The sequence below is a fragment of the Thunnus thynnus genome, chromosome 13 (assembly GCF_963924715.1).
Source record: "Thunnus thynnus chromosome 13, fThuThy2.1, whole genome shotgun sequence".
Taxonomy (NCBI): Eukaryota; Metazoa; Chordata; class Actinopteri; order Scombriformes; family Scombridae; genus Thunnus; species Thunnus thynnus.
In genome coordinates, this window is record NC_089529.1 from 10,963,673 (window position 1) to 10,991,393 (window position 27,721).

The following is a 27,721-nucleotide window of genomic DNA, read 5'->3' on the forward strand; positions in this document are numbered from 1 at the left end:
CATCATCAGTCCTGAAGCCCCCCTGGCTTTTGACTGGCACCGGCTTGGAGGTGCCAGTCTAGCTGAAGCTGCGTAAAGTCAGCCAGAGGGAGACGGAAACACAACAGGCTGGCTTTCATAATAAAAACTGTTCAGATTGTTGTTTTTAGTCGCACCAACACAGACTTCGTAACTCATGGTCTTATAAAGCTGTAGCCGATATGTAGACGCTATTCTGAAATAACTGCACGTTTATTTATCCCTGCAGCAGCTCAACACCCAGATACACACACAACAGACAGAATAAAAATAAATAAATAAATAAATAAATAAATAAATAAACAACAACTCACTGTTAATAACAAAGCTAAAAAAACAATCAAACAATAAAATGCTAAATCTTAAAATAAGTGGAATTGGCAATGAATACATTAATAAATAAATATGAATATCTAAAAAAAAATCACACAAAGTAATGGAAGTAATATCAATCAGTCAATCAAACTTTATTTATATAGCACCTTTCAAACAAATCAAATGCAATTCAAAGTGCTTTACAAGCGATGGACAAAATATAGGTTGTTAAAAACGGATTTAAAGAGTAATGCACACCAAAGAAATTAAAAAACAAAAAAGATTAAATAAATAAGACAACATTAAAAGATGGTAATAAAATATAAATAATAAAAGATAACATAAGCAATAAAAATAACTAAAAAATAAAATAAAATTGTGAAATACTCCACAAAATAAATAGATTAGTAAAATAGGCAAATGTTAATAAAAATAAAATAGAATAAAATAAAACATAAAGCATAAAAATACCTATGAGGAACTGAGAAGACAGAGGGCAGGGGGGGATAAAAGACTTATAACAATGACTTTTACATGCAGGTGGAGGATAGTGTCATCCTGAAGGCAGCAATAAGAATTTGCTTGTTTAGATATGTAGGTTTAAAATGCTCATTGACTTCTTCGTCGTGATTTGTTGAGTCTTCTGTTTCACTTCAATAATGTTTGAATAGATGTTTACAGGATTATGTTTCTGTCTGTTTCTGTCCCTCACTGACGGGATGTGGAGCCAGTAGATAAAAGAAAAGGTCAAAAGATTGAGTCAACAGGTGACTGAGAAAGAGAGTTTTTGAAGAAGGTTAACAATCCTCTCTTACATCCAACGTAGAGCCACGTTATGTCTGATGTGTCTGAAATCGACAATTAATTCTTTAGCTTTGGATATTCAACTCCACAAAGAAGTAGAATATGGGAAAATCAGCCAAACCATGTCCTCCGGGCCATTTTGAGCATCGTCCCTGACCAGGATAAGCGATGAAACCCATGCAGGATGGAAAAGCAGACAGACCTGATTCAACTCTGTATGGATTTTATTTGGAAAAAATCTACCGGAAGTTCTGTTTTTATTACCTCTAACTTGACAGCTGTGGGTATAGACTGGGCAACCTCAGACAGGTGGAGGAGACGTCCTTAAGCAGCTGAATGCACCGTGGTTGGACCTGGTCGGGCAGGACTGGGCTGGGCTGCAGGACAAGCAGCGGTGCACGCTGTGCGCGCTCGGTGCGCGGATCCTCCTGCAGCTGCTGGATTCACAGTATGAGACCAGATCCAAAACATGCTTTGGCTGTTTTTCCCATCCTGAGCATTCGCACACATGCTGGACACTTAAATGTGGACACGGGGAGGAGGACGAGGGATGTAGTTGCAATGGATTAATGAGGAGTACACATGGACTTCGATTTTTTCCTTGAGATTATTGGCTTATAATATTCATCACCCTGCTTTGGCCATGGAGAACCAAGCAGCCGAGCAGCAGAATTATGAAGATGTACAGAAAAGCGGCTATCTCCGCAAGCATAAATCAATGCACCGGCGATTCTTCGTGCTGAGGGCGGCCTCGGAGCAAGGTCCTGCTCGGCTTGAGTATTATGAGAACGAGAAGAAATTCCGCAGTAAATCACCTGTGCCCAAAAAAGTCCTGAACCTGGAGACTTGCTTCAACATCAACAAGCGGGCAGATTCCAAGAACAAGCACATGATAGTCCTTTATACCCGCAGCGAGAGCTTTGCCATCGCTGCAGACAGCGAGGAGGTCCAAAATGAGTGGTACCAAGCAATGCTGGATCTCCAGTGCAACTGTAAGATATGAAAAGTGTGATGTGATTTCTACTGTCTGTTTCTGCATCAGGCCTATCCTGCCGTAGGCTGTTTGTTCTCCATATACACTATTTGGCTCGGCCATTCCTGATTGTTCATTGCAGATCACTGGCTCGAATTGTTTGGATCTTTTTTGCTGCGGGTCCAGCTTAGTCATTTAATGTGAATAAATTAGTCTGAATAATGCAATTTGAACGGTGTGTTTTTCACCAAGAGGCAGGTGGATCCGACTGAACGGGGTAGACCAACACGTTATGGGCGGCATGTGCTGTGTTTGTGCAGCACAGTCTTAATAAGCATTGGTTTAATGCAGTTATAACCTCCGGATTATTTTATGTCAGCATAATGAAATATGATGCACAGAATAGCATCGACATGTAGTAATATTCAGATGATCGTCTTTTCTGAATGAAATGCAGCCCATTTCATACGACGGTGTATTTTTGCATGGCGCAGTGGGCATATAGCAACCATCCAAGGGATGCATCATATAGTAGTAGCCTATCGTGGTGCACTCCGCTGGTGCCTGTGTTTTTGTTTTTCTGCACAGCTCTGACTGCCGTTCGCCTAACCTACATTTCTGTTGCACGGTGCTGCTGGTAGGGAGGAGATGGCATCGTCAGTGCGCTCGCACTGTAAAATGTGTTTCTGTTGGTTATCCTCGTGTTTACGTTGTTATCCTTATGCAGGAGCTGAACACCACCATCCACCCTCCCTGTTATCCTTTGCATTTCAGTCACTGATGGGCTTGCCCGGCTCTAATGTTGATTAATGCTGGAAAACCAACGTTGATTAATAAATGCACATTAGAGTACAGACCCCCATTTTGTTAAGATTATGTCTCAGGGACAGCCACAATAAAAACACTTCTTAATTTAATTTGTAGTGCATACCTGTCCATAATGTGCATATGAACATACAAATGGAGAGTGACACATATTAATATATAGTTATAATGATTTCTATGCGCATCATATCTAATAAATTAAATATTTTTCTTGAGGGTGGGAGCAAACCAGTGTAGCTGTCAGTTGCTCAGTGAAGATAACAGTGACTGCTGTGTGGCAAGAAAAAACAAAAACAAAATTATAATTCTGTAATTCATGTCATGTCATTGGCATTGATCTGATCTACAGTGTATTGTTGACAATCGAGCATGCTGCTTTTCAGTAGATGTATTCTATACCTCCTAACACTTAATTAATTATAGAGCTGTAGGTTAAAAGTGAAGGTGATGAATTAGCTGCAGCACAGCTGCTTGGCTGACACAAGAGCAGACATCTTTGCATATAGCAATTTAGTAATGATTTAAAGAAAGGAATATTACTTATGACCTATTAGTGTCATTATGTTTGTTTGTCATTTTGGCTTTGATCAAAAGTTCAACAGGTTATGTGTTTCATGTAAATCTTGAGTTTTTAGGGTATTTCATAATGTATACATGATGTGTTTATTCATTCTGTGGCTTCATTTTTTAAAATTCTTTATTTTTTTCCTAGGTAAAACTCCTGAGGACTATGGCAGTAGTGGAGAGTGTAGCTCTCCGTCTCCTGTTCCAACCTTCAAAGAAGTATGGCAGGTTAAGGTTTGGCCTAAAGGTCTTGGACATGCCAGGAACTTAGTGGGCATCTACCGGCTGTGCCTAACTGACAAGACAGTCAACTTTGTCAAAATCAACTCTGATGTGGCCGCGGTGGTGTTGCAGTTGATGAATGTTCGCAGGTGTGGCCATTCAGAGAATTTCTTCTTCATTGAGGTGGGTCGCTCAGCGATTACTGGCCCTGGAGAGTTCTGGATGCAGGTGGATGACTCTGTGGTGGCTCAGAACATGCATGAGACCCTGCTGGAGGCCATGAAGGCTCTAAGTGAAGAGTTCCGTCAGCGCAGTAAATCCCAATCTGTGGGAACGTCGTGTGGAGGCGGCACTGCTTCAAACCCCATCAGTGTCCCGAGCCGTCGTCATCATCCAAATCTGCCACCCAGCCAGGTGGGCTTCTCCAGACGAGCCCGCACAGAGACTCCCGGAACAGGAGGCAGCAGCACCAGCACATCACCTACGTCACGCCATGGATTCCCGAGGGCACGAACTGCCAGCATTGGGGCCAGGTCAGAGGAGGGTGGAGCAAGTGCCAAAGGAACATGGGCCAGTTCCAGCCCAAGTCTTAATGGTTCCTGCTCAACTACGCCAACACTGAGGCCCAAGCCCACCAGGGCCCCAACCCCTGCTAAGATTACCCTCAGTCTTGCACGTTACACACCAAACCCTGCTCCCTCTCCTGCACCAAGTCTGTCCTCCAGTTCTGGTCATGGCTCAGAGTGTGGTCTGGTGGGGGCAGCAGTGGGAGGCATGACAGTCTGCTCCTACCCTCGTGTTTCTCAGAGAGTTTCTGTTTCGGGTTCACCGAGCGACTACGGCTCCTCAGATGAATATGGTTCCAGTCCTGGGGAACACTCTCTGCTTGTGCCTAGTCTGTCTGGACATCATGTACATGGAGAAGGCTCCTCCAGCTATATAGTCATGGGACAGCGAGAAGGTCTCCTTGGTTCCCATCATCGCTCCAAAGGCCGACGGATTTTGCGGCGCTCATCCAGTCGGGAATCTGAGGCAGAACGCAGACTATTAAGTAAGAGGGCTTCCCTTCCTTTGGCAGCCCATGAACGACTGACCCCACATAGAAAAGATGAAGATGATGAGGATGATGAAGAATATGCCATCATGTCGCAGAGTGCTAACAGAGACAGACCTGATTTGCACCATGGCTCAGGGAGTCTGGCAGTGGGGGGTGGGCAGCTTGATGTGGTAGGGGAGAATAGGAAGAGGGCTGACAAAAGCAGGAGAGAAGTGGATGCAGGAGCAGCTTTGGATAGTGGCTATATGTCAATGCTGCCTGGAGTGACATCTCCTCCTGTTTCACTATCTCTCTCGATAGGTATGTCTGATGCCAGTGCTAAACCTGGGGCAGATGATGAATACATGGCCATGACCCCCAACAACAGTGTGTCCCCCCCTCAACACATCCGCCAGCCCAGCTCAGAGGGCTACATGGTCATGTCCCCCAATAGTAGCAGCTCCACAGACCTACATGGACTGGGCATGTGGGATAGCAGGGCGAGCATGGAGAGCCGGGCTGCCAGTGACTATATGAACATCTCACCTGTCAGCAGCCGCTCTGCCTGCAGCACACCACCTTCCCACCCTGAGCAACACCAACTGCAACCAAAAATGTTCAATTCCTACTTCTCCCTGCCACGAGCTTATCAACATACTCTCTATACTCGCTTTGAGGAGGATTTAAACAAAGGGGAAGGAAAAAAGGACAGCAGTGGGCATGATGGTGCTGGAAGGGGAGGGGGAGTGGGATACAGCAAGAGAAACAAAATAGCAGTGGGCTCTGCAGGAGGCTGCCAACTCTCCATGTCTTCTTCTTCTTTCTCCTCCAGCTCAGCCAGCAGTGAAAGCCTAGAAGACAAGTCCATATCGGCAGGGAGAGGGTTAAGTTTATTAAGAACTGGAGCAGAATACAAGAGTGCGGGAACAAGCACAAAAGATGGCCGTCACCACCAAAAACGTGGTTCAAGTAGTAAGAGCCCAAAGCAACAAAGGAGGGGCCGTCCCCTCAGTGTGTCTTCAGACATTACTAAAGCAAACACCCTGCCCAGGGTGAAGGAGAATCTGCCGCCACTGGTGTCTCAGAACGTCGGTGAGTATGTCAGTATTGTGTTCAAGGAAGACAATAAGTATAACGGAGGAAGACGTGTGGGGTCCGAACGTAGGCAACCTGTGATCCATGGAACCTTAAGGCCCATGAATCAACCACTCCTCTGCCACGATAATCCTGCTAACCTTCCCCGCAGCTTCTCTGCACCGTTATCCACCTCTGCTGAATATGTCAGCATGGATTTAGGGAAGTCCTCAACCCCCCTGACTCCTGTTAGGTCCACATTCAGCACCCCACAGGGCCCACCAGCTGTTGCCCCCAAGGCCCGACATGAACACGGCACGTCCTCTCCTCTGGCTGCAGAGGGCAACGCCGGGTACCGATCAAAAGGAAAGATGGCAGAAATGCCAACAGACATCGCTACACCTTTTATGGACAACAAAGGTTCAGATCCCAGCATTTCAGCAAGACCTGCCATCCACTCTGGTCAATCCGTGTCCATGGAGCAGGAGACAGGTTTAGGCTTTTCTCCAGTCAAGTCCTTCCAGTCTCCTGAGCGGAGCAGCAGACTGGTCCGAGGTGACCCGCAGGGACGGCGAAGCCACCGCTCAGAGACATTTAACTCACCTCCCTCTCTGCCACGCCACCCACCCTCTTCTACCTCCCTCTTCCCAGAGGGCAGCCAGGCAGCGAGCCATCGGCATGGTTTGGACTGCTCACTGTGGGAGGACGGGCAGGCAGCTAGTTTGTCTGCCACACCTCCACCACAAGCCTCCACCTCATCGTCTGAACAAGGCCTTAACTATATTGACCTTGACTTGGCCATTAAGGAGAGCCCTCAAGCTGGAGTGGAGCGTACCTCTGCCGCCTACAACATTGGAGGAAGCGCTATGGGTAGCAGTGCTGGCTCCAGCCTCAACACTTATGCCAGTATTGATTTCTATAAGTCAGAAGAACTGAGAGCACACCAGAATAGTAGAAACGACAGTCAAGGTAAGCACTACTAGTCTGCAAACCCATCTCATTTTAAACATCTATTTATTTGGGTGTGTAAAGAAAAATTTCCATCTATCATAACATCTAAGGTGGATTTTGTGTGCTGAGCTCCCTATATTCACATGCACCATCTTTTATGATATTATAGTATGAGGAACCTTGCATAAGGTTGTCTGTAGTGGCACCTATATTTGTTCTGCTTGTAGACAATCAGGTTTTTGGTGTCAGTTCTGGCCTCACAACTAAAAGACACAGTGGTTACTGTAACAAACAATACAGTGTAGTGTTGAAGATCCTACTTAAAATTAATCAATCATACTAATTAATACAGTAGTTGCATCAATACAATACAGGACAATGATGGAAATTATTTTGAAACAATGAAAAAAATAGTTTCTGATGTGATTTCTGAAACTGAAAATTGAATAGTTATATTAGGAGGAAACATGCACTTGTCAATGACCTTAAAAAAGAATCCAGTGTATTTTACCATATGTCTCCTCCTCTGTCTGTCTTTTTTCAGTATTCTTAATGTATTCATTGCAAAACTTGTTGATGACAGCCAAATTATACTCAAAATTATGCTTTTTATTTAAGATGCATTGTCTTTAAGTGTTATAAGAACAAATTAAAATGAAATAAATATTTCCAAAAAGGTGAAAGGGAAAACTATATGATTCCTGGTAATATTTGTCAGGCTGGATGTAACCGTTTTATGTGATGTGCATAATCCACAGACAAAACTCATGTCTGGCTCTTAGTCACTCCTTCCCCTTTCATCCTTTACTGATGTGTACCTTTGCTTCTAGCTGGTGGGCAGCGCTGTGTTTCCAGGCTGTGGGTTGTCTGTAGAGTCTCTTATTATCACAAGTGGGTGTTCAGAGAGCAAAGCCAATTGATTTGTCTGCTGGTAATGAGCCATTTCACATAAATGGAGGTAGAGGGGACAGAACATGGACCAGGTGTTTATGTTTATGTGTGGGTGTGCTATTGGCTGCAGGATTTCACATGGCAGCTCTGAGGCTTCCCTCACATTGTGCGCAGATGAAAATTATTTCACGGTTAGTGTTAAGTATATTTTTGATTGATGTATACTGAAGTACATTAGAGATGAATTGCTTTTACATGTCAAGAAATGAAAGAAAAAGCTCTAAGAGGGATATTTACATTAAAATACAAATATACAGGTAAAGGTTAATCAAACTAAATGTAAATGGAACAAACAACTTGTGCTTCTTATTTATTCAGAGCAGGTACAACATTTGCATGATTGATTTATCTAATGCCATTCAGTCTCTACGTGTGCATGTATAATCATAATAATTGCCTAATTATTGTAATTGGGGATAGTTTATTTATGCATTTAACATGCATAGCAAGGAAACGAAGGCTCTGTTAACATTCTGTAAATTACTCTTTCATGTCATTTTCACACTGCGATTAATGATTGAATGTGCCTCTTCTCCCATAAGCTACGAACTGTTTATTCCACTTTCATTAACTGCAGCCATATTGTAATCATGGAACTCAATATATTAAGGCTGGATGTATGGAAGATGGTGAATGTCAAAACTGTGCATGCACTGCAGTTTATAAAACTTCAAATACACAGGCTTGTTTTGTTTTTTTTGTTTTTTATGTCCAATCAACACTCAAATAATGCTGCCAATATCACATCACTGCACCTGTTTTAATTACAATTTAATTAGACTTTCAAATGTTAACATAGCTGAAGACTTTTTGGCTCTATAGACACTTAAAAGTTTGTCAGTTTAATGTCTGACGTATTTAGAGGAGAGATACAAAGTCTGGTTCAGTGGTGCCTGATGTTTTTAAATAGTTTATTATCTTTGTTTAATCTTTCATCTTACACCAATATGAATACTTATTAGTGAACAACACTACAGCCTACCCCTGTTCCAGAGCTGGTGAACTTCATATACTCCAATTGAATATTAACCAGACAGATAAGTTCAGTGTAAAATTGTAATGATGAATACTTGCATTGAAAAACAGAGCAGATGGACCTCTATAGAAGAGTGTAGACACAGATATCTAGTAAAGTATTCACAAAAGAATACAAAAACATATACAGGTGAACTTATCTTCCTCAGCTGGTTGGAAAACCAGGAAATAGTGCAGATGATTTCTCTTTTACACAGCCGGAGCGATGAGGTTACAGACAATCATTTGGCTCTCAAAGTGGTCGGAGCAAGTGGTTAGACTGACTCAGTGCTACTCAAACCGCAGGTTGATTTATCAGCACTTTTGCCTGAGCTTCCCTTGATGTATAAACTATTTGTGGTTGCTTGGGGAGGTTATTCTTTAATAGTTATTTTATACGGTAACTCCGCTTCTCTGTAAACCACAAGAGAAAAAAATCATTGTAATTGCAAGCTGTTAATTATAATGCTCAGATGTTTGCTTGCTGCCACTGCCTTTATTTTGCTGACATAGCTCTTTATGTTGTTTGGGTGGTTCATTAAAAAGAAGAAACGGTTCAAAATCCCTGGAACTGACACAAAGATAAGACACATAATATTGACATCTGCAACAGTGTGCATGAGACTCCAATCAGAAAATCCTTTCAGAAAGATATCATGCGTCATGTGATATTTACCCAAGCAGCCAGAAGGATCTTTAGATTCAACAAAAGCAATATGTTTTAGAGAATATATAATCTTGTTTAGACTGCATCACCTTCTGTAACATTTTGTGTGGTATAATATTGAATATAATGCCAATTACAATAATAAGTAGAGAAACTTAAATTCCTGCCTGCCTCTGATTCTTTTCTTCCAGATTCTTGATTTGCGTCCTCATCTTGGAGCTGAGTGTGATGCTGGTGCAACAGCTCCACACTCAGTCTGTGAGTGGATGGTCGGCAGCCCGATCTGTTGCCACAACAGAACTGTACACTGGAGTCTGAACACTGGAAACCTGGAAAACTCATCCCAACCCGTCTGCTGTTTTCTGTCAACCAAACGTGTGCCAAACACACACACACACACACACACACACACACACACACACACACACACACACACACACACACACACACACACACACACACACAGACACAGGGTAAAGAAAAGGTTTTGTTTTTTGCCTTGTTTTGAATAAAAATGACATTTGACCATCTTTTAACTTAATGTAATATGGATAAACAATGACAATTTGACACAATCACTCCAACAATCATGCAGGAAAAGTCATAGTTCAACAAGGCTTTCAGGGAATCATACAAGATGTTGTTGTATCTAGACTTAATGTTTGATGGTGCCACATCTTCTCAAGATATACTTTAAGAACAATTTAAATGATTTTGATTGGCACATGAGCAAATCTATTGAAGTGTAACTCAAGGCTCAAAATGGCAGCTGGTACATTGACACAATCTCAGCTGCATTTTGGAGTCCCGTGGAAACCTTAAATCCACAAGGTTTATATTTTTGTATCATCGGCCTTTGTCCGTATTCTAAGTTAGATGATCATCAGGTGTCACTTTGATTCAAAATAAGAAGGAAATACAGCTTGGCAGAGGTTTCACACACTCATACACTTTGTCACTGTAAACATATTTGATTTATTATACACAGTTGCCCAAAAAAGCCTTTATACTTTTTGACCGCTTTTCTTGTGCTACTGCTAAAAAATCCTTAATTTCTGAGGTGTAATATAGTACACTTCTTTGGCATTGAAATCATGTTATATAAATAAAATCTAGATATAATGTTTTATGTTTCCTGTCAGGTTCTCCACACAAGTAGAAAATGGTTGTGTGAAAATCCCACACAGCTTATGCAATCTTTGTGAAATCCATAGGAGTGTATAATGGGACATTATAACAGGACATTATATGACTACATATGCATTTTCAGATTGCAGTTGACATCTGTCAGTTCAGATCTTTAGGTTGCAACTGATGAAACAACGGTTTTCTTTTTATCCTTTCACAATGGTCATGCTGTAATTTTGTGTTTTTCACACACAATTAAGTTTTATCCCTAAAGCTCCAGATGTGCATTTGCACCAGATACATGCTTATACAGCCCCAGTTTTGATTATGCATAAACTAAGCATGTCCTGTCATGTCCTGTGGCTGATTGTCAAATGTTGTCAGTATAAAGGTTTAGTCAAAGCATCTCGGCTGTATTTTAGAGTATTTGGTGGATTCCCTTATACAGGATTCCCTTATACTGCCCTGTATCTTTCTTAAAAATAATTTCTGCACTGTATTAAACAAAATTTGGTCATTTTCATCCTGAAATATATATAATTATATTAACACACTTACACTTTAATAATTTAGTGTGTGCAAACTGCAGCTAAGAAACAAACAAAAAAATGACATTTCCTTGGAGGTACCTAATGCTGTATTTGTGTTGCAGCTTAAATGCTGCAGGAAAAGTCACATTAAAGCCACAGTTTTTTATGCAGCATGACAGTATTTTAAGGAAATGATTGATGTGACATAGATCCTGTAGAAAAGCAGTCCCAGATGCATTCATTCAATAATAACAGTATGCAACATTGCATAAAAATGGCCAAATTAACATAACATTCTTCTGCTGTGCATGTAAACAACTTAATCAAATTGTTTTCAATAACGCAGTAAGAACAATAATTAGATTGTATGTATGTAAATGTTCTCACTGGGATGTGCTGAAGCGGCCTGATAACAGACTTGTTAGTGAGGGAAACAGAATACTGCAGTTTTGAAAAGCAAACATTTTTAAATACAGTAGCTACAGCCTAAATATGAAATCACACCTATGACAGATTTGCCAGCAAGATGACAGGATACAAATGATTTTTTATCTATTTGAATTTCAAATATCCACATGAATTTTAGCACTTGAGTTGATTACAACCAAATAAGATTTAATGCATTATGAATGTGAATGTGGAGCACAAAAAAACGTGCAAAAAGTCAGTGTAAATACTTTTTTGGCAACTGTGCTTTTCTATTATAACTGTATATTATACTATAGTATATACTATAGTATACAAGTAGAACAACATTAACTATAGTACATACTGTAGTTTGTTTTCCTCATTTGCATAACAGTTAACACAATTCTAATATAAAGTGACACATTACAATGGTATATAAGATCTACAGTATACATATAATGATTAATACTATATAGCCTAGATATCTATATACTCTTTTATAAAGTGCCTCATTTTTGATTGTAGCTGTTTTTACACAGGTAATCTTAAAATGGGTTGTTTCTCTCCCGAGTCTAAATTGTGAATATGTTTTAACTTTTCAGAAGACAGACGGTATATTGCTATCAGTAAATCATAATCAAATTGCCTTACTGTGTTTTATCAGAAACATGAAAAAAAAAATCTCATTTTACTTTTTTGCGGTGCCTAACACTTCAGCCACGATGTAAGCACTCCCTCGCTCTTTCGTTTGGCTTCGTCAAGCTGAGGTTTGGCCAAAAAAACCACACACACACACACAAACACACACAAAAAAGACCATCTATTTCTCTCTGTCTCTCTCTCTCTCTCTTTGTAGTTTCACACCCTGGGATGTATCCACACCAGGTCTTACTGTCCATTTTTTAAAAATCTTATCCACTACCAACCAGCCCCTTGTTCATCCATCTGAGGTGATTGTTAGTGCAGGAAATAAACAAATAAATAGATAAGTTGTCCACTAATAAAATAGATTTACTCCGTATTGGACAGAAAATCAAATATATGCACTAATTTAGGTTTGCAGTATATTTTGTACCTCAAAACAAACATGAACGAAGGGGATTTGAACTCCTTAGAGCAGCCGGCACTGGTGGTCGACTGCTAAAACAGTATTAACACGCTTGTGTATTGTGATTATTATTTGGATGTGGATCCAGTTCCCAGAGATGTGAATATTACTTCCTCTTTCTCACACTCTCTCTTTTTCTCTCTGCACTTAAACGTGTGACTCGGTCTAAACTATGAGACAGTGCCATTCCTGCTCACAACACACTCATTACTTTCTCATTGCTTCCATTTATAACATTTCTGCTGCTGTCAAACAAATTGCCAAAAAAAAAAAGAGAAAAAAATACAAAGTCTGACCACAATTCAAAGATCTACTCTAAAGATGATTTGTAAAGAGTAGACACACAAAATCAGTCATAGATCTGATTTAAAAGAGGAAAAAAAAAAATCCCTTTTTCACTTGATAGCCACTGGGCCAAAAGATATGTTTTGAAAATTTCAATGGAGTCAAACGTTTTTTTAAAGCAAACAGTGTTTTTCTTAAGGTAATGTGACTTATAGTTGATGACTGGTTGCGTACTGTATCCAGAGCCGCTGGAGGAGTTTGGCTAGTTTGTGACATTAGTTATAATGTACATTGAATCAGTTGGAAGCAAATATTTTAAAAAAACGTGTTGCAATGCCAAACACTTAACTAATTGCGATAAACAAGCTCTTTCAATCCAGGGCTCTGGCTGTGTGTATACAGGGTACAAATGAAGAAGGCTTTCTTGATGTATTTTTGACACTGGTAGCTTTTCCCACATTTAGATTGAATCTTTTATTTTTCACGAGGCTCGCTAACCAAATCATTTTGACCTGGTTGCAGATATTATATACATAACTGCACTTGCACGCTGTTCCACATAAAAACTGATTTGAGTCTTTTAATCCTAGAGGTAAAAAAGGGTGCAGATACTTACTCAGTTAATAGTTTCCTCACTCGGCGACAACATGACTGACAGATTTATAAATCAAAATCCAGCCCTCGACTCGCATCTGAAAGGACACTCAAGTGCCTGGCTGTGATTACCGGTGTCTGGTTATTAATCAGTTATGTTCTGTCACTTTCAGTTATCTCAATGATAGAAAGAGATAGAGAGAAATTCAAACCAGCTCCTGGAAAACCAAGTCTTCCACACATTTATTTAGTATTCAGAGATGTGCAACACCTGGGTGACATTTCCCTCATGAAGTTTTCTGTGTGAATTGTGATCTCTGAGCTTCAGACTTGAGACGTGTGACCATGCAGGGTTGAAGACCTCTGACACTGAACTAAAACAAAGCTTAATTTTTGAAAATCTGGTTCTTTTACCGTCGAACCGAAACATCTTTTAATTTGACTTATCAGAGAGATTAAATCTCGTCATGCTGGAGCGGTATTTGTCGGGAACTTTGTCGCATCTGAATCCTATGAGATGAAAAAAACATGCCGTACCAGTCAAAAGTTCGGACACACTTTCTCATTGAAGTGAATGGGAAGGTGTGTCCAAACTTTTGACTGGTACTGTATTTTGATCGAGCACAGCCCACTACTGCCAACAGTCTGTGCTCAACAACGAGAACTTTATTGCCAAACTCTTGTATAACGAATCCATACAAATACATGGACTAGTTCCACTTTTATAACTTCTGGTACACTTGTGTTACTCTTTTGTTGAAGTGATCTTTTATAATCTCTTTGTTATTCATTCAATGTAACTCTTCTAATTGGGGATTAGCGAGATTCTCTGACTGTACCTCATAATCTCAAATCCAAGCAGACGTAACAGTTGGTAGTAAAGCCCCTTGGAGAGTCTGAGAAGGGTTCAGGATATTACTGACGTCAAATAGGAGGAACGATTTGAGTGAATATCGCTCGGTGTATTGTTTATTCAAAACTACTTAAACAGCGTGATGCTCTCTGCAGTGTTGCTACTCATGACATACGGCGGTCGAATGAAAATGCTTCTCATCTACGGACCATCAGATTCCTGTAAAGTATTTTTGGTTTGGTGAGATGCAGAGTCTCGTGTTGTCTTTTCAGAGTATTTTGGAACAATACGTTGAAAATTGCTCATAAGACTCTAACTGTGGGAAATGATACTGTATGTACAATCAGGATAGCGATTATAATTACAATGGAAAGAGCATTGTATGTATTTTAAAGCTATTGATACTACTTTGATAATGATGTAAAATGTAAAAAGACTGAACAGGAACTATAGGTCTGTAAAGTATACTGTGTATAGAGGAGTTTGCTCCAGGGGAGGGACGGGCATGGGGTTCATTCTGTTCATGGCAAATTGTTTAAAACAGAATATTGATGATTCTTGTCTGTGATGTAGACAACGTCAATGTTTTTTTTTTTGATAAAAGGCAAAGTGATACGAAAAAAAACGAACATTGTGTGTCTTTTATTGACTGTGTGTCTGTCAAACTGAAAAAACTCGATCCGCTGTTGCAACATGTATTTCAGTGAGTCTAGACTGTTGTAAGCCATGACTGGTCTGAGTTTTTAAGGATAAGCCTGTGGACAGAGGGCGCATGTATTTAATCCCAGGCTCCTCTGTTTAAACAGATGGTACTTTGGCAGCATTTAAGTTCATAGGTGAACAACAACAATGTGAGGTTTTTTATGTGTAGTCTGTTGTTTGACTATAGCAGACTTTTTCCATTAAATCACCACTCTATGATGGTGAAGAGGATAGTAGTTAGTAGCTCAACACTCCTCCCTGGTGCCTTTGCTTTCCTTACAAACACAAAGCAGGAACAAAAGAAAAATCAGATTTAATTATTTCCAACCAACTTAATACTGTCGGATAAAGAAAATCACAACCTCAAAAACGTCAACAAGAGAGTAAATATCCAAGTTGTGGGAATGAATAGAATTAACCCTCCTATGTGGATTAATATATACAGCAGTTAACACGGCAAATATTTATATAAGTTACTACCAGGATTCCATAGGTTGTTAATGTCAATAATGTGGGAGAGGTAAACAGCCACAGCAAGAGAATTGATTAGCTGTTTTGACCTTTGGTAGCCACATCATTCACATTACACAAGTTGCTGTTGTTTTTGAAATTCTTGATGTGATGGTTCCCTCTCTTAAATTTATATAATAATAAACCAACAACATGTTAGAATAAGAAGTGAATTATTAATTATTAGTAATCAACACACCATTATCGCTTCTAGCTATGGCAGGTTCAAACTTTGTTATCGACACAGCTTTTCCTCAGAAGACATTTGACATGTCACAGTAGGAAAAACACGTGTAAATAATAAAATTAATGGTGGCTGTATTTCATTTAGCTGCTTCAGTTTCAGGGTTCTGGTATTGTGCATGCTGGCTCACTGTCACTCTGTCATAGCTGACTGGGACGCTTGAATTGAACGGAGCCATCATTAGTGCTATTAGCAACACCTGCGCTTTTCCTATTATAATAAGTCAATGTCTGCTGTTAAAAAGACCCACTACTGGCATCTTTGAATAACCTGCTCATTATTTTCTGTAGAGCTGCAACGATTAGTCAATATTATTCCAACTTCTAAAATGTGAATATTTTGTCGTTTATTTAGTCTTCTTTGATAGTAAACAAAATATTTTTGGGTAATGGACTGTTGGTCGGGACAAATGAAGACATTTGAGGAGGTCACCCTGGGCTTTTGGAAACTATGATCAACATTTTTCACAATTTTCAGTTATTTCATAATCAGATTAATCAATAATGAAAATAATTGTTAGTTGCATCCCTAATATCCTGCCTCACATTAGGTGATTCTTGATAGTAGAGGGTCCACCTTGGAAAAACACCTGTGCACATGGCCATGGCTTGATATGACTGTTTAAATATATAATGACAATAACTCATTACTTATTTATATAAAAAAAAGGTATTTAAGAACAGTTGGAGTTAAACAGCTTGAGAAGAGAAAGATAATGGTGAAAATCATGAGCAGAGCATAAACAATGCTTGTTTTTCAAAATGTTTCTTCTAGATTAATTACCTAAAAGACTAAACTATGTAACTGTATTCAAGGCTGGCTCCAGAACAAATAAAACAGGGGAGCAACAGCAGTATTTCCCCTATAGTAGTACAGGACAGTACCCACTCCAGGCCAAAAAAACATTTTTTAAATGTCAAAAATAACGCCAAATGTCCATTCATTCGCAAATCAATAGCGTTTGGGAGCCTCTGAGCAGCGCTGTTTCGAAACGTGAGTTAACGTCTGTGTCGTTGCCTGGGAAACACCAGGTAGCGTAGCTCCTTTTAAAGAATAGGGCGGAGCGTAAGCGAGTGAGTGGTTAAGCGAGAGAGCGAGGCCCCTATCATCAACTGTGAACTTCAGCTGCGACAGATGAGTAGGTGAGTACGGTTCAAAACTGACCACAATCAACAGTATTTTGTTCAGGCATTATCTAAACTAAAAAAATAAAAATGCACATGTTTTTTTTTTTTTTTTACTACAATCTTTTACAATCAAAACAAATTTTTAAAATATTTTTATCCAGTCTATGTTTACAATCTGTCGTGCTGACACTGCCTGTATCACCATAGCTATAGAGATTCTCAACAGGGTCTAATTTACCAGATGAATAACCTTTAGGCAACATGTACAAAAACATATTACAAAGTGTTATATTTCTTTGTTTGATAAATGATAAAGCAGGTATACACATCAAGATACAGAAGACCTTATGAATAAACTACTGCACTGTTTCAGGGAAGAGTTTTAAACACTGGACACTATGACTGACTGAGCAAATGCAGACTTCAGTTTAATGGCGACTCTGTGCTGTTCTGCAGGTGGGAGGGAAGAGAAAGTACTTTCAGACAACCCTAATGATACAGTAGGTAGGGTAATTATGCACAAAGCCGATTGTGAAGTTAAGAGTGCAGAACTCCCAGGGCAGCTCTGATCAAGAACAGCACATTGTGAGAAGCTCTTCTATTTATACAAATTAGATGTTTGTAAATGTTTGGATTATGTCTGATGTACTTGTTGGGTAAATGTTTCATGAGTGCTTCTGCCTGTTTTTTGTAAATATTAAACAAGGCTTGTTATGATTTTGTAAAGAAAAAACGGTCAGCACTTATGAGATGGGACAGATGGATCTCAAGGTGGAGAGCAAAAGCCAAAAGATCCTCAGGACTTATTGTCACATAATGATGGTAAAGATACTTAGTAAAATTCATTCTCTCTCCCGTTTGCCCAGAAACTATGTAAATTCATTTAATTCCTGTTAGACTACAGAGAAGTTGTGTATATTTTAAATCAGGTGGGCAGTAAATTATCATATGTTCTTGGCAGGCGAAGTAAGTTACCTGTGTAAACGCCTGCTGTTCCTGTTGAAAGTTTGAATTATCCAAAATGTAGAGTTTTGTTTTCAGGTCTGACAGTTGCTCAACACACAATGCTCTAAATGTGTTAGTTTAATAAGAGAAAACGTTTTGAACTTTTTATTTTCCTGTGAATCTGCAGCAAACTGCACATAGTGACAATCAGTGAGGGAATGTAACTAAGCACATTTACTGAAGCACTGTGCTTAAATACAGTTTTCAGGTATTTATACTTTACTTGATTATTGTCATTTCACGCTACTTGATACTTTTACTGCTCTACGTTTCAGAGGTAAATATTGTAATACATTTATTTGACAGCTTTGTTACTTCTCTGATGAAAATTTTACATGAAATAACATAATGACGAGCTTATGAATTACACTGCATTGTTAAAGAATGTAGCAGTGGTTACAAAACCTTTTGGCTTGTGGCCCCTTACAAAAACTCTGTGTGTATTTGTGTCTCTTTGTTATGTTTCAGATGTCTGTGAGTTGTTTGCAGTTCCACCAAAAAGACATTTCTCCTCACATGGTTTCGAGTAAGTAATGGTTTGAGGACAAAAGAGGTGAAATTCTCCAATATTTAACAAAAATGCAAAGATTAAAGAAAAGTTCAGAGAAACTAATCCAAATTTATGTTGCACAACTGTGCTTTATCTTCTTTCCTACCCAATCTATCAACTCAAAACCCCTCAGATTGATCTTATGACCCCTACAAAGCAGTTCAAACTGGCTCTACTTCCAGCTGCTACAACACTAAAACGCTGTTCATGCACTGACTCGTCAGTATTAATAATGTGCTTTGTTAAATGTATTTAATATATCAATAAAAGCCTGACTTTCTACAAAACGAGTACTTTTACTTTAGTAATTTAAGTACATTTAGCTGGTAATACTTCTGTGCTTTTACTTAAGTAGGATTTTAAATGCAGAATTTTCACTTGTAATGAAGTATTTTTACATTATGGTATTGATACTTTAAGGATCTGAGTATTTTTTCCACCACTGTAGACAATCATGCTGATTATCTGATGGCTCATCCAAATACCAAAGATTGTATTGTTAAATATTGTTGTAGCAGGCGTGTTAAAAGGTGTGCAAAAGTTGCAAAAATTTAAACCCACAGACTTATTATACATGATTCACAACAAAATCTCCTTAGTTGGGAGGTAACAAAAGATCTTTGGAATATCTTTGTTTTTTTCAGAAATAACCAGCAGGGGGGGCTGCATCACACCACAGCGTTTATAACATGAACCGGAAGCTTTAGCGTTCATGACCCTTCCTATCATAGATCGTACATTTGAGAGGATCACTCCTGTCGATGTTTCTGAACTTTGTATCTGTAGCTTACATTTTATGCAACACACACTATTATTAAACTGAGGTAAAATGGGAATAACGGCTTATGGCTGCAATTATTTCTGAATTATTAATAACAGGATGCTATAATAACTGTGTAATTTTGCATAAAAACTTATTCATTCAAGACTCTTAATTGTGTTTATCAATCATTATCACTAACACTATGTAATAGTCGTCCCCTTTCTACACTGTAGAGTTGACAGAGGTGGAAGAAGTACTCAGATCCTTTACTTGAGTAAAAGTACCAATACAGCAATGTAAAAATACTCCATTACAAGTAAAAGTCCTGCATAAAAAATCCTACTGAATTAAAAGTATTAGCAGCAAAATGTAGTTAAAGTATTAAAGTAAAAATACTCTTTTCATCCCTTTGACTGATATATTATTATATATGACATCATTAGATTATTAATACTGAAGCATCAGTGTGTATCCAGTGGTTTACAACGCAGGGATCGGGCCCCTCAAAAGGGTCACCAGATAAATCTGAGGGGTCGTGAGATGATTAATGGGAGAGGAAAGAAGAAAAAACAAATTTCTGATACACAAATCTGTTTTCTGTTTTTGGACTTTTTCTCTGATCTTTAATTTTTGAGGAAATATTAGATCATTTGAACATTTACTGAAATGAAAATTGAAATATGAGAAGTTCAGAGGAAAAAAATCACTATTTGGTGGAGATGTTAACAACTCATAGACATCTAATGTGACCCCGACTACACACTGCTATTTGTAAGATGTCAAAAGCCACAAAGGTTGGAAACCACTGATTTCACCTTTAACAATGTGTTGTATTTTAAAAGCTTGTTATATTATTCACTGCGTCTTCATCATATACAGAGAGTACAATATTTCCCTCTGAATTGTAGTGGAGAGGAAATTTAAAGTAGCATAAAAAAGAAATACTCGAGTTAAGTACACGCATCTCAAAATTACACTTGAGTAAACGTACTTGGCTACTTTTCACCACTCAGAGTCGCACTGTGCAGTATATTCAGAGCAGAATGAATAACTTTGTGGACTGTTTTGGTACCTGGAAATCTGAGCAGAGTGGGAGCTCTCGTCCTCTTCAATATCATCACCTTTACTCACGATCACAGATGGTCGACCCATTCATTGACTTCATCTGGTGACCATGGGGGTAGACGTTGCAAATGAGATAACATTGAGATAAACTGTGTATGTTTGGGCTGGTGTTGTATGTTAGCATGCAGTCACCTGTGGACGATGCTCTCTTCAGTCAGCAGCTCACTCGGTTAACGTTGATACCAGAAACTAGCTGCGACACTTTGATGCCAAGAGTTGACCTGGTCGCTCTCCTGTAAGGTCTGTATCTTGATATTATTATAAATATCCGTTGGTTTGTCGAGCTTTTAAACATACAAAGCCAACATATGTCATCTAGAAAACAGTCACTTTCATCCTGCTTTTTGCTAACTTAGCGGTTGTTTGCGAGCGGAGGAGGTGGTTGCTACATATCTTAGCGCTCTTTATTTGCTTCTAAAAGTGATACGTTGTTTCACACTTAACTCTCACTTTTTTCTCCCTTGAAGTCGGTGAAAGTGTACGTGTCTTGCCAATTTGATACTTAAAATGTGTTTCATTTTGGTGCAAACAGCAGCCTTTGTCACCATCTGCTGGTAAGCGATGTTAAACTGAGAAAGGCCTGAAAACGAACATAACTCTTAAGTAACAGCTAAACAGGTAGTACGGAGCCCCTAAATCCCAAAAGGTGGTATTTTTTTTTTTGTGCGCACAAGATAATAACTTGTTCCCACATGATATTAACTTGTGCGCACAAGATAAGAAAAATACCACCTTTTGGGACAAAGGGGCTCCGTAAAAAACATAGCAAATTGACTATTCACATAAAGCAATGAACGCCACCATGTTTCTAACATACTTGAGAAATCAACAAACTATTAAAAGCTATAAATGCAACTTAACCCCGTGGTCTTCAAGGCGTAGGCCTATCGGGCCCTTATTGTACAAATATTAACCTGTTCCCACAAGATAATCATCTTGTATGCACAAGATAATAACCTGTTCCACCGTTTGGGAGGCTCCGTAAGGTAGACATGCCCCGAGGTTAAATAATAAAATATCACAGAATTATACTCACAGCAGAACAGCAGTTTTTCTGCCACACAGCATCATTTCTCATTAACTGTATGCCATTTTACAACACAGTAATCCAGTAGAGATTTAATTTATTGTTATAATATTTTAGTATCGAGCTAACTTACTGCGATGTTCTCATGCCAGCCAGGAAGCTAATGCTCACGGTAACCATGACGATGGATCGTTGATTGGCCATTTGTCTTAATTATGACTTAACACGAACTAGTTGGGTTATGCCCCAAATAATCGTGGTGCAATCAGTTTTAGCAGCTGGTTTAGTTACAAACTAACTAGTTGTTACTAAACTACTAGTGTCGACTTCACACCCAACTTAGGAGAGAACTTCCACATAACTGGTGCAACCCAGTGCTGCAGTGGAAGGAGCGCTACAGTATCATTCAAAGTAAGAAATACTGCCACTGGTATACTGTGTGGTTTAGTAGAATTGAAAACACCTCTGTAAAATGTTCATAATCACACACTTAAAATGTCCTGAGTTTTTAGACAGGTGAACATTGTAATTAAAGGTGTCAAAAGGCTGAGAGGACAGAGGTCACTCTAGATTGTCTTAAACAAAGGTACTCTAAATGGCTGATTATGCTCTTTAGAAAGACTCCACAGTTGTCAAATTATTGTCAATACAAACTTGATATTTGTGCTATTTGATGGCTGTGTAGTGAAGTTACTTCTATGCTTGCATTTCATTAAACATGGCAGTTTTTCCGTCTCCATACAAACTCCTTAATAATTACAAGGGCAGATTTTATTGTTGTGACCTGTATAACACAGCTGCTGCTGCCTGTCCCGGACTCTGGTCTGATTATATTGCATTTTTTTTAGTAAGACAAGTGCTGTAATACGATGCAGGAATGTAGCCGAGGTTGTGAGTGGATTAGAAAGTAAAATGTCCCTTTTTTTACTAGGTAGCCGAGAGAAAGTGAAACCTCTTCTGACAACTTCTTGGACACCATGGCCCCACACCCAGTGGTCCAGGCCATCATTGACCTCTCTGCAGGAGCCGTTGGTAACCACAGCACCATTATACAGCATGCACAATACTTCACGTCCATGAAATCCAGCTCACTCCTGCTTTCCACTCCTTGATCAAACGACTAACTAGCTGTGTCTGCCGTAGCCGAGCATTTTGATGACTCCTGTCTTTTTCCGGCTCATTTCTCTCTGTGTTTCCATTGACTGCTCAGTGGAGTGCAACCCTCTGTGAAGCCCTATCTGATTCTTATCTGTCTTTGCAGAGCATGTGCTGTGTGCAATCTTTGATTTTTCTTGTCTGTGTTTCTTCTACCATGTCTGTGTACGGATCACTTCTGTTGCTGACAGTTTTTTCACTGTCTTCCTCCAAGGGGGAGCTGCATGTGTCTTCAGCGGGCAGCCTCTGGACACAGCAAAGGTCAAGATGCAGACCTTTCCCAATATGTACCGGGGTTTCATCCACTGCGTCGTGTCCACCTACAAACAAGTGGGTCTGCGCGGTCTCTACCAAGGCACCACGCCAGCACTGATGGCCAACATCGCAGAGAACTCTGTGCTCTTCATGAGCTACGGCTTCTGCCAGCAGGTCGTCCGCTTCACGGCTGGACTGCACAGTGAAGCTGCGCTGAGGTAGGGAGGGAGATCTCACCCAGGCTGTCTTTCTTGTTTACCCTGAGGGTACATGTAAGATCTCTTAAGTGTCTTCTGTTTATTCTTTCCTCACTGTTAGTGACATGCAGAAAGCCTGCGCCGGCTCTGTAGCGTCCATCTTCTCCTCGCTGGTACTCTGCCCCACTGAGCTTGTCAAGTGTCGACTGCAAGCCATGTATGAAATGGAGGCATCAGGCAAGATTGCCAAGAGCCAGAAGTAAGTAGTTTAAATAGTTCTTTAATATTATATTGGTCATTTACTTTTACATTACGCAAAGTTTATGATTCAATTTTGGCTTATATCTAGTGTATTATTAGTAGAAGTCGTGCTGAAAAATTACCTGCTTTATATATAGAATAACAACATGCTGATACAGATGTTACCATCATCCAAATTCAAATAAATTTAGAACAGACTTTAATCAAAAGATATAGTGAATACTGTACAACTAAAACTTAAAAGATTGACATTCAAAGAACTAAAAGTCCAGTTTTGTTTGATGCTGTAGACTTATATAGTCGTTTGCCCACATATATTTATCTAAATAATCACCTGAATGTTTTTTTACATTGGTATGTGCTTATGAAAAACAGTGAAAGAAGTGTCAACAGATTCAGAAATGATGCACTCACCAAATCAGGATTTTTTACAACTGGAAAACAAATCCAATCCCAATTATTTTTTTAGTTTTTTCTGTGTAATCTGTGGTGATTTCAGACATTTTTAGATTGAGTGAGTTGGACATCTCATATCTACTCTGTTTATCTCCAGCACATACCTGTCACATACCTTACAACACAATTATTAATACATTAATTTATTATTTATTTATTTATTATTTCATGCTAATATTGTTATGAGTAAGTGTTTCATTCAAGTTGGTAAGTGCAATTTACAAAAACAATTTAGAATGCAGAAGTGTTTTTTTTTTGACAAATTTGTCTGCATGTACTATTTTAGTGTGTGTGTGTGTGTGTGTGCGCTGACACAGCCGTACCTCTCTCCGCTCTGTCTGAAGCACAGTGTGGTCGGTGGTGAAATCGATCATGAGGAACGAGGGGCCACAGGGCTTCTTCCAGGGTCTGACCACCACCATAGCCAGAGAGGTCCCTGGTTACTTCTGCTTCTTCGGTGCCTATGAGCTCTGCCGCACCACCTTCGCAGACTACATGAAATGTGAAAAAGACGACATAGGTACCAGCAAAACGTTCTGCCTTCACTACCACAGAAAATATTATTTCACATTCATGACAATATAGTAAAACACAGTTGTAATAATGTTGAATATGTCTTCATAGGATAAGTTATTGTTTACAACGCTGTGCATTAATAAGCACTTAAATTATCCTCATATCTGCTTATAACTACATTATAGTGTGTTATAAACCATTTATTATATGTTTTTATACTGCTTATAATATAATGCATATTGTAATTTTGAAATGAGTTACTAACAGGTGTTACTGTGTGTGTTGCAGGTGTGGCTCCGATCGTGTTCAGTGGTGGTTTTGGAGGGGCGTGCCTGTGGCTGGTGGTCTATCCTATGGACTGTGTCAAGTCTCGGATCCAGGTCATGTCTATGACGGGCAAACAGGCAGGGTTTTTCAAGACCTTCATGACCATTGCGCGCACTGAAGGTAGGCAGAAGTGGGGTTTGATGTTTGCTTTCTTTCTATTATCTTAACTGGGACGTTTGGTGTTCAGATTTGCTGGTGAAAGCTTTCTATGTCAGTCAGAACATCATCTTTTCTGTTTCTTGTGTTCAGGTGTGAGGGCACTTTACTCTGGTCTCACCCCCACCATGGTCCGCACCTTTCCTGCTAACGGAGCCCTGTTTCTGGGTTACGAGGCCAGCCGGAAGCTCATGATGAAGCAGTTTGACTAGGGATGCACGATATTGGATTTTTTGCCGATATTTCCAACTCATTGTGGCCGATTCCCGATGCCAATACCGATATATGCACATATTTTTTTCCAGCTGGCTGAGGAGACTATTATGTATGCAAGCATAGAAAGACAATATATAAAGGAAGAACTTAGGAAGACTGGAGTTCAGGAGCTCAGCGTTAAAATTTTAATGAACTTGCCAAGTGGATCGAGCAATAGAGTTTTCTTTGAGTTTATTCGACAGACAGGATTAATGTGTAGGATTTAATCTCTGGTCTACACTCTGGTGGTGGTAATGCACCTAATATGCTGGTTGCTAACTGCTATTATAAACCAAAAAGAAGACATTTTTTTTCAAAACAGAGTGGTACAATCATGGATGTATAATAAGAGCTGGATAGGGCACCTCCGCTCAGCCTTGCAGCCAATTTTTCCCAGTGGCCACTTGCGGTATTGCAGCAAAAAAATCCCCTTATGGCCCAAAAAGCATTTTCCCCATAGACCACTATTGTAAAAGAGACGTCTGTAAAACTGTTGACAGGACACCACGAACTGCCGAGAATAGTGATTTAAAAATCCATGACGTCATCACAATGTACACGCTCAAGCAAACCCGGAAGCTAGAAACTGTTTGTGGCGTATGCACCGGCTGAGCTATAGGACTGAATGGGTGCCATTTTTAGTCCGGTATCCAGCTCTTATAATACATCCATGGGTACATCCTGTCAGCCGAAGTGTTTCCTATCTGTGCGGCCAAACATTACAGCTCCTCGACGAACTGTTTCACCCCGACGGTCCCGGCACTTCCTCCACAGGCTCCACTTCACTCAAGCTGCCCGTCAGACCAGCTGCTTCTTCCCACGTTAATGTGAATAACAAACGGGCAGCTGAGTGAAGTGAAGCCTGCGCAGGAAGCACCAGGACCGTCAGGGTGACACAGTCCATCGAGGGGAGCACTGTCAGGCAGCGTTGGAGAAGGTGACATATCGGCCTCTCATAATCTGCAGAATTCACTGATGCCGATATTTCATTTTAGAGCTTTTATCGGCTGATACCGATGACGTGCAAATAATATCGTGCATCCCTAAGTTTGTCATATGAAGGAGCGGTGAACTGGAAGTGAAGTATTACAGCCATATTAATCTCTGTAAACTGATATCTGCATATGAATGCAGAATCTGTAGAACAAGATTTTGACCAATCACATTTAAGCGGGCTTTGGTTGCATGAAGGTAAAGAGTCTGTATGGAGAGCAAAAGAGCAACCCACCAGCTATTGTCTGACTATGATTTAGCTTTTTTAAAATGCATCTGCATTTATATGCATGTATCTGTTTATAGTTATAGTTTAGCCAAAATGTCGTCTGGACCATCTCGTTGCTAATCGGACTGTAAACAACAACCGCCTCACGGAACAGGAAGTCTTGGCCTGGATATCTGTTATCTGGATATCCTTTTGCCACACTGGAAAAATATTGGCTGTTGCCCCCAGAGGCTAAATCGTTGTCAGACATATAGCTGATAGGTTCTGAGATTGCAGCCATATAACCTCATCAAAACTCCAGCTGAAGCTTTGAATCTTATCATGTGTAGGATTTGGTCTTTGCCATTTCCTTTTCTTTTTTTCTTTTTTTTTACTTAACTGAAACTGCCACACTCCATCTCTTTTGAACAACACCTTTGACATAGTGTTTACATCTTAAATCCTGATACTAACTTCTTTTTTAGATCTAAATGCTGTTAGTTTTTAACACTTCAGAAATGCTGCATTATAGACTTTAACCAGCTTCTTTTAGAGGAATCATCAACACTCCATTTTATTATTTTATGTCTACCTCAACAAAGGCGTGTCCACACAGAAATGTTTCTCTCTGACAGTCTTTCGAAATATTTCTTTACTCGCTCTGTACGCAGGTACATGAGGAGGAGCAGCACTCAATTGGGTCATCTTAAAGCACAAAATCTTTAGCTTGCTGCATAGAGTTTTTATTTGAAAAGGTGGCAGAGACTAATGTAAGTCACTGTAAGTTGTTGTTGTGACTTGTGTTCTCAATTATAAAATAAGTTTGGTGTGTTTAGGTGACAAAAATGCAATAGTAGTAAAATATATATGCTAACAGATTTACTCACACTTATTGAACACTTCAGTCAAAGCTGTTTGAAGAGTAAGGATTTCATCTGCCTTGAAAGAAACAAAAGACATATTCAGCAAGGGTTTTAAATTTGAGATTAAGTTTTCTCATCTCAGTGGCCAAATAATGAGCACAGGCTGAATCAAACATCAGTGCTCTTGCGTTTATCTCAAACTGAGGGTGTAATACTGACGGTTTTTGTTCTGACATGTTTTATTCCACTCCTGTTGTCCTTATTACTAAGCCTCCACTCCTTTGGGACCTAGCATTTGCCTTTTAAATCACTGCGTTTTGCCTTTTTTTTTGTTGTTGTTGTTGTGTAACTTTTATTGTAATGTACAAGACAATGAGAAAATATCTACTGCCTCATCAAATGTACCATTTGCACTCTGGGCTTCATGTGCAAGTTTGTTCCTGTGCATTGTTGTTGGCATTTCAGAATTCTCAGTCATATTCCTTTTAATTCAGAAATGTAGGTATTTTATTCATAAAATGCCAACAGTGTCAGATGACACTGAAACATTTGTATAGATATCAGTCCTGATACAGCAGTATTGGGTGATATATTGTAGTAATACAATCCATATTAAAGGTGTCTGTCATAAAAATCTTGTTCTATATTTTATTTGACTACTTTATTGTTTTAACTGTGAAGCACAATAAGCTTCACAGTAAGTAAG

The 27,721-nt window shown here is 39.5% G+C and overlaps 2 protein-coding genes and 2 long non-coding RNA genes across 6 annotated transcripts; 3 read left to right on the forward strand and 1 right to left on the reverse strand.

The window, feature by feature from the left end:
- The first annotated feature begins 1,679 nt into the window (after window positions 1–1,679).
- Window positions 1,680–9,694, forward strand: si:ch211-284e13.4 (insulin receptor substrate 1-B). The gene is made up of 3 exons (XM_067607847.1): window positions 1,680–2,129; window positions 3,648–6,800; window positions 9,606–9,694. Exons 1-3 carry the CDS (start codon window positions 1,781–1,783, stop codon window positions 9,611–9,613), a joined length of 3,510 nt encoding a protein of 1,169 aa, XP_067463948.1. The 5' UTR covers window positions 1,680–1,780; the 3' UTR covers window positions 9,614–9,694.
- Window positions 9,641–20,568, reverse strand: LOC137195464 (uncharacterized). The gene is made up of 3 exons (XR_010931119.1): window positions 20,479–20,568; window positions 20,294–20,386; window positions 9,641–9,776 (listed from the first exon to the last, which is right to left on the reverse strand). It is a non-coding gene; the product is annotated as an uncharacterized lncRNA (long non-coding RNA).
- LOC137195003 (uncharacterized) lies at window positions 17,364–18,739 on the forward strand. Of its 2 annotated transcripts, XR_010931046.1 has the most exons (5): window positions 17,364–17,488; window positions 17,631–17,725; window positions 18,036–18,116; window positions 18,377–18,461; window positions 18,592–18,739. It is a non-coding gene; the product is annotated as an uncharacterized lncRNA (long non-coding RNA). The 2 variants fall into 2 exon arrangements; XR_010931047.1 differs by lacking the exon at window positions 18,036–18,116.
- On the forward strand, window positions 20,366–27,639 carry slc25a15b (solute carrier family 25 member 15b). Of its 2 annotated transcripts, none has more exons than XM_067607849.1 (7): window positions 20,366–20,586; window positions 22,309–22,405; window positions 22,743–23,001; window positions 23,102–23,239; window positions 24,042–24,217; window positions 24,502–24,660; window positions 24,790–27,639. In XM_067607849.1, the coding sequence occupies exons 2-7, from the start codon at window positions 22,351–22,353 to the stop codon at window positions 24,906–24,908; spliced, it is 906 nt and encodes a 301-aa protein (XP_067463950.1). In that variant the 5' UTR covers window positions 20,366–20,586; window positions 22,309–22,350; the 3' UTR covers window positions 24,909–27,639. The 2 variants fall into 2 exon arrangements, with proteins under 2 accessions (XP_067463950.1, XP_067463949.1); XM_067607848.1 differs by having other exon boundaries at window positions 20,367–20,586; window positions 22,305–22,405.
- Window positions 27,640–27,721: the final 82 nt, after the last annotated feature.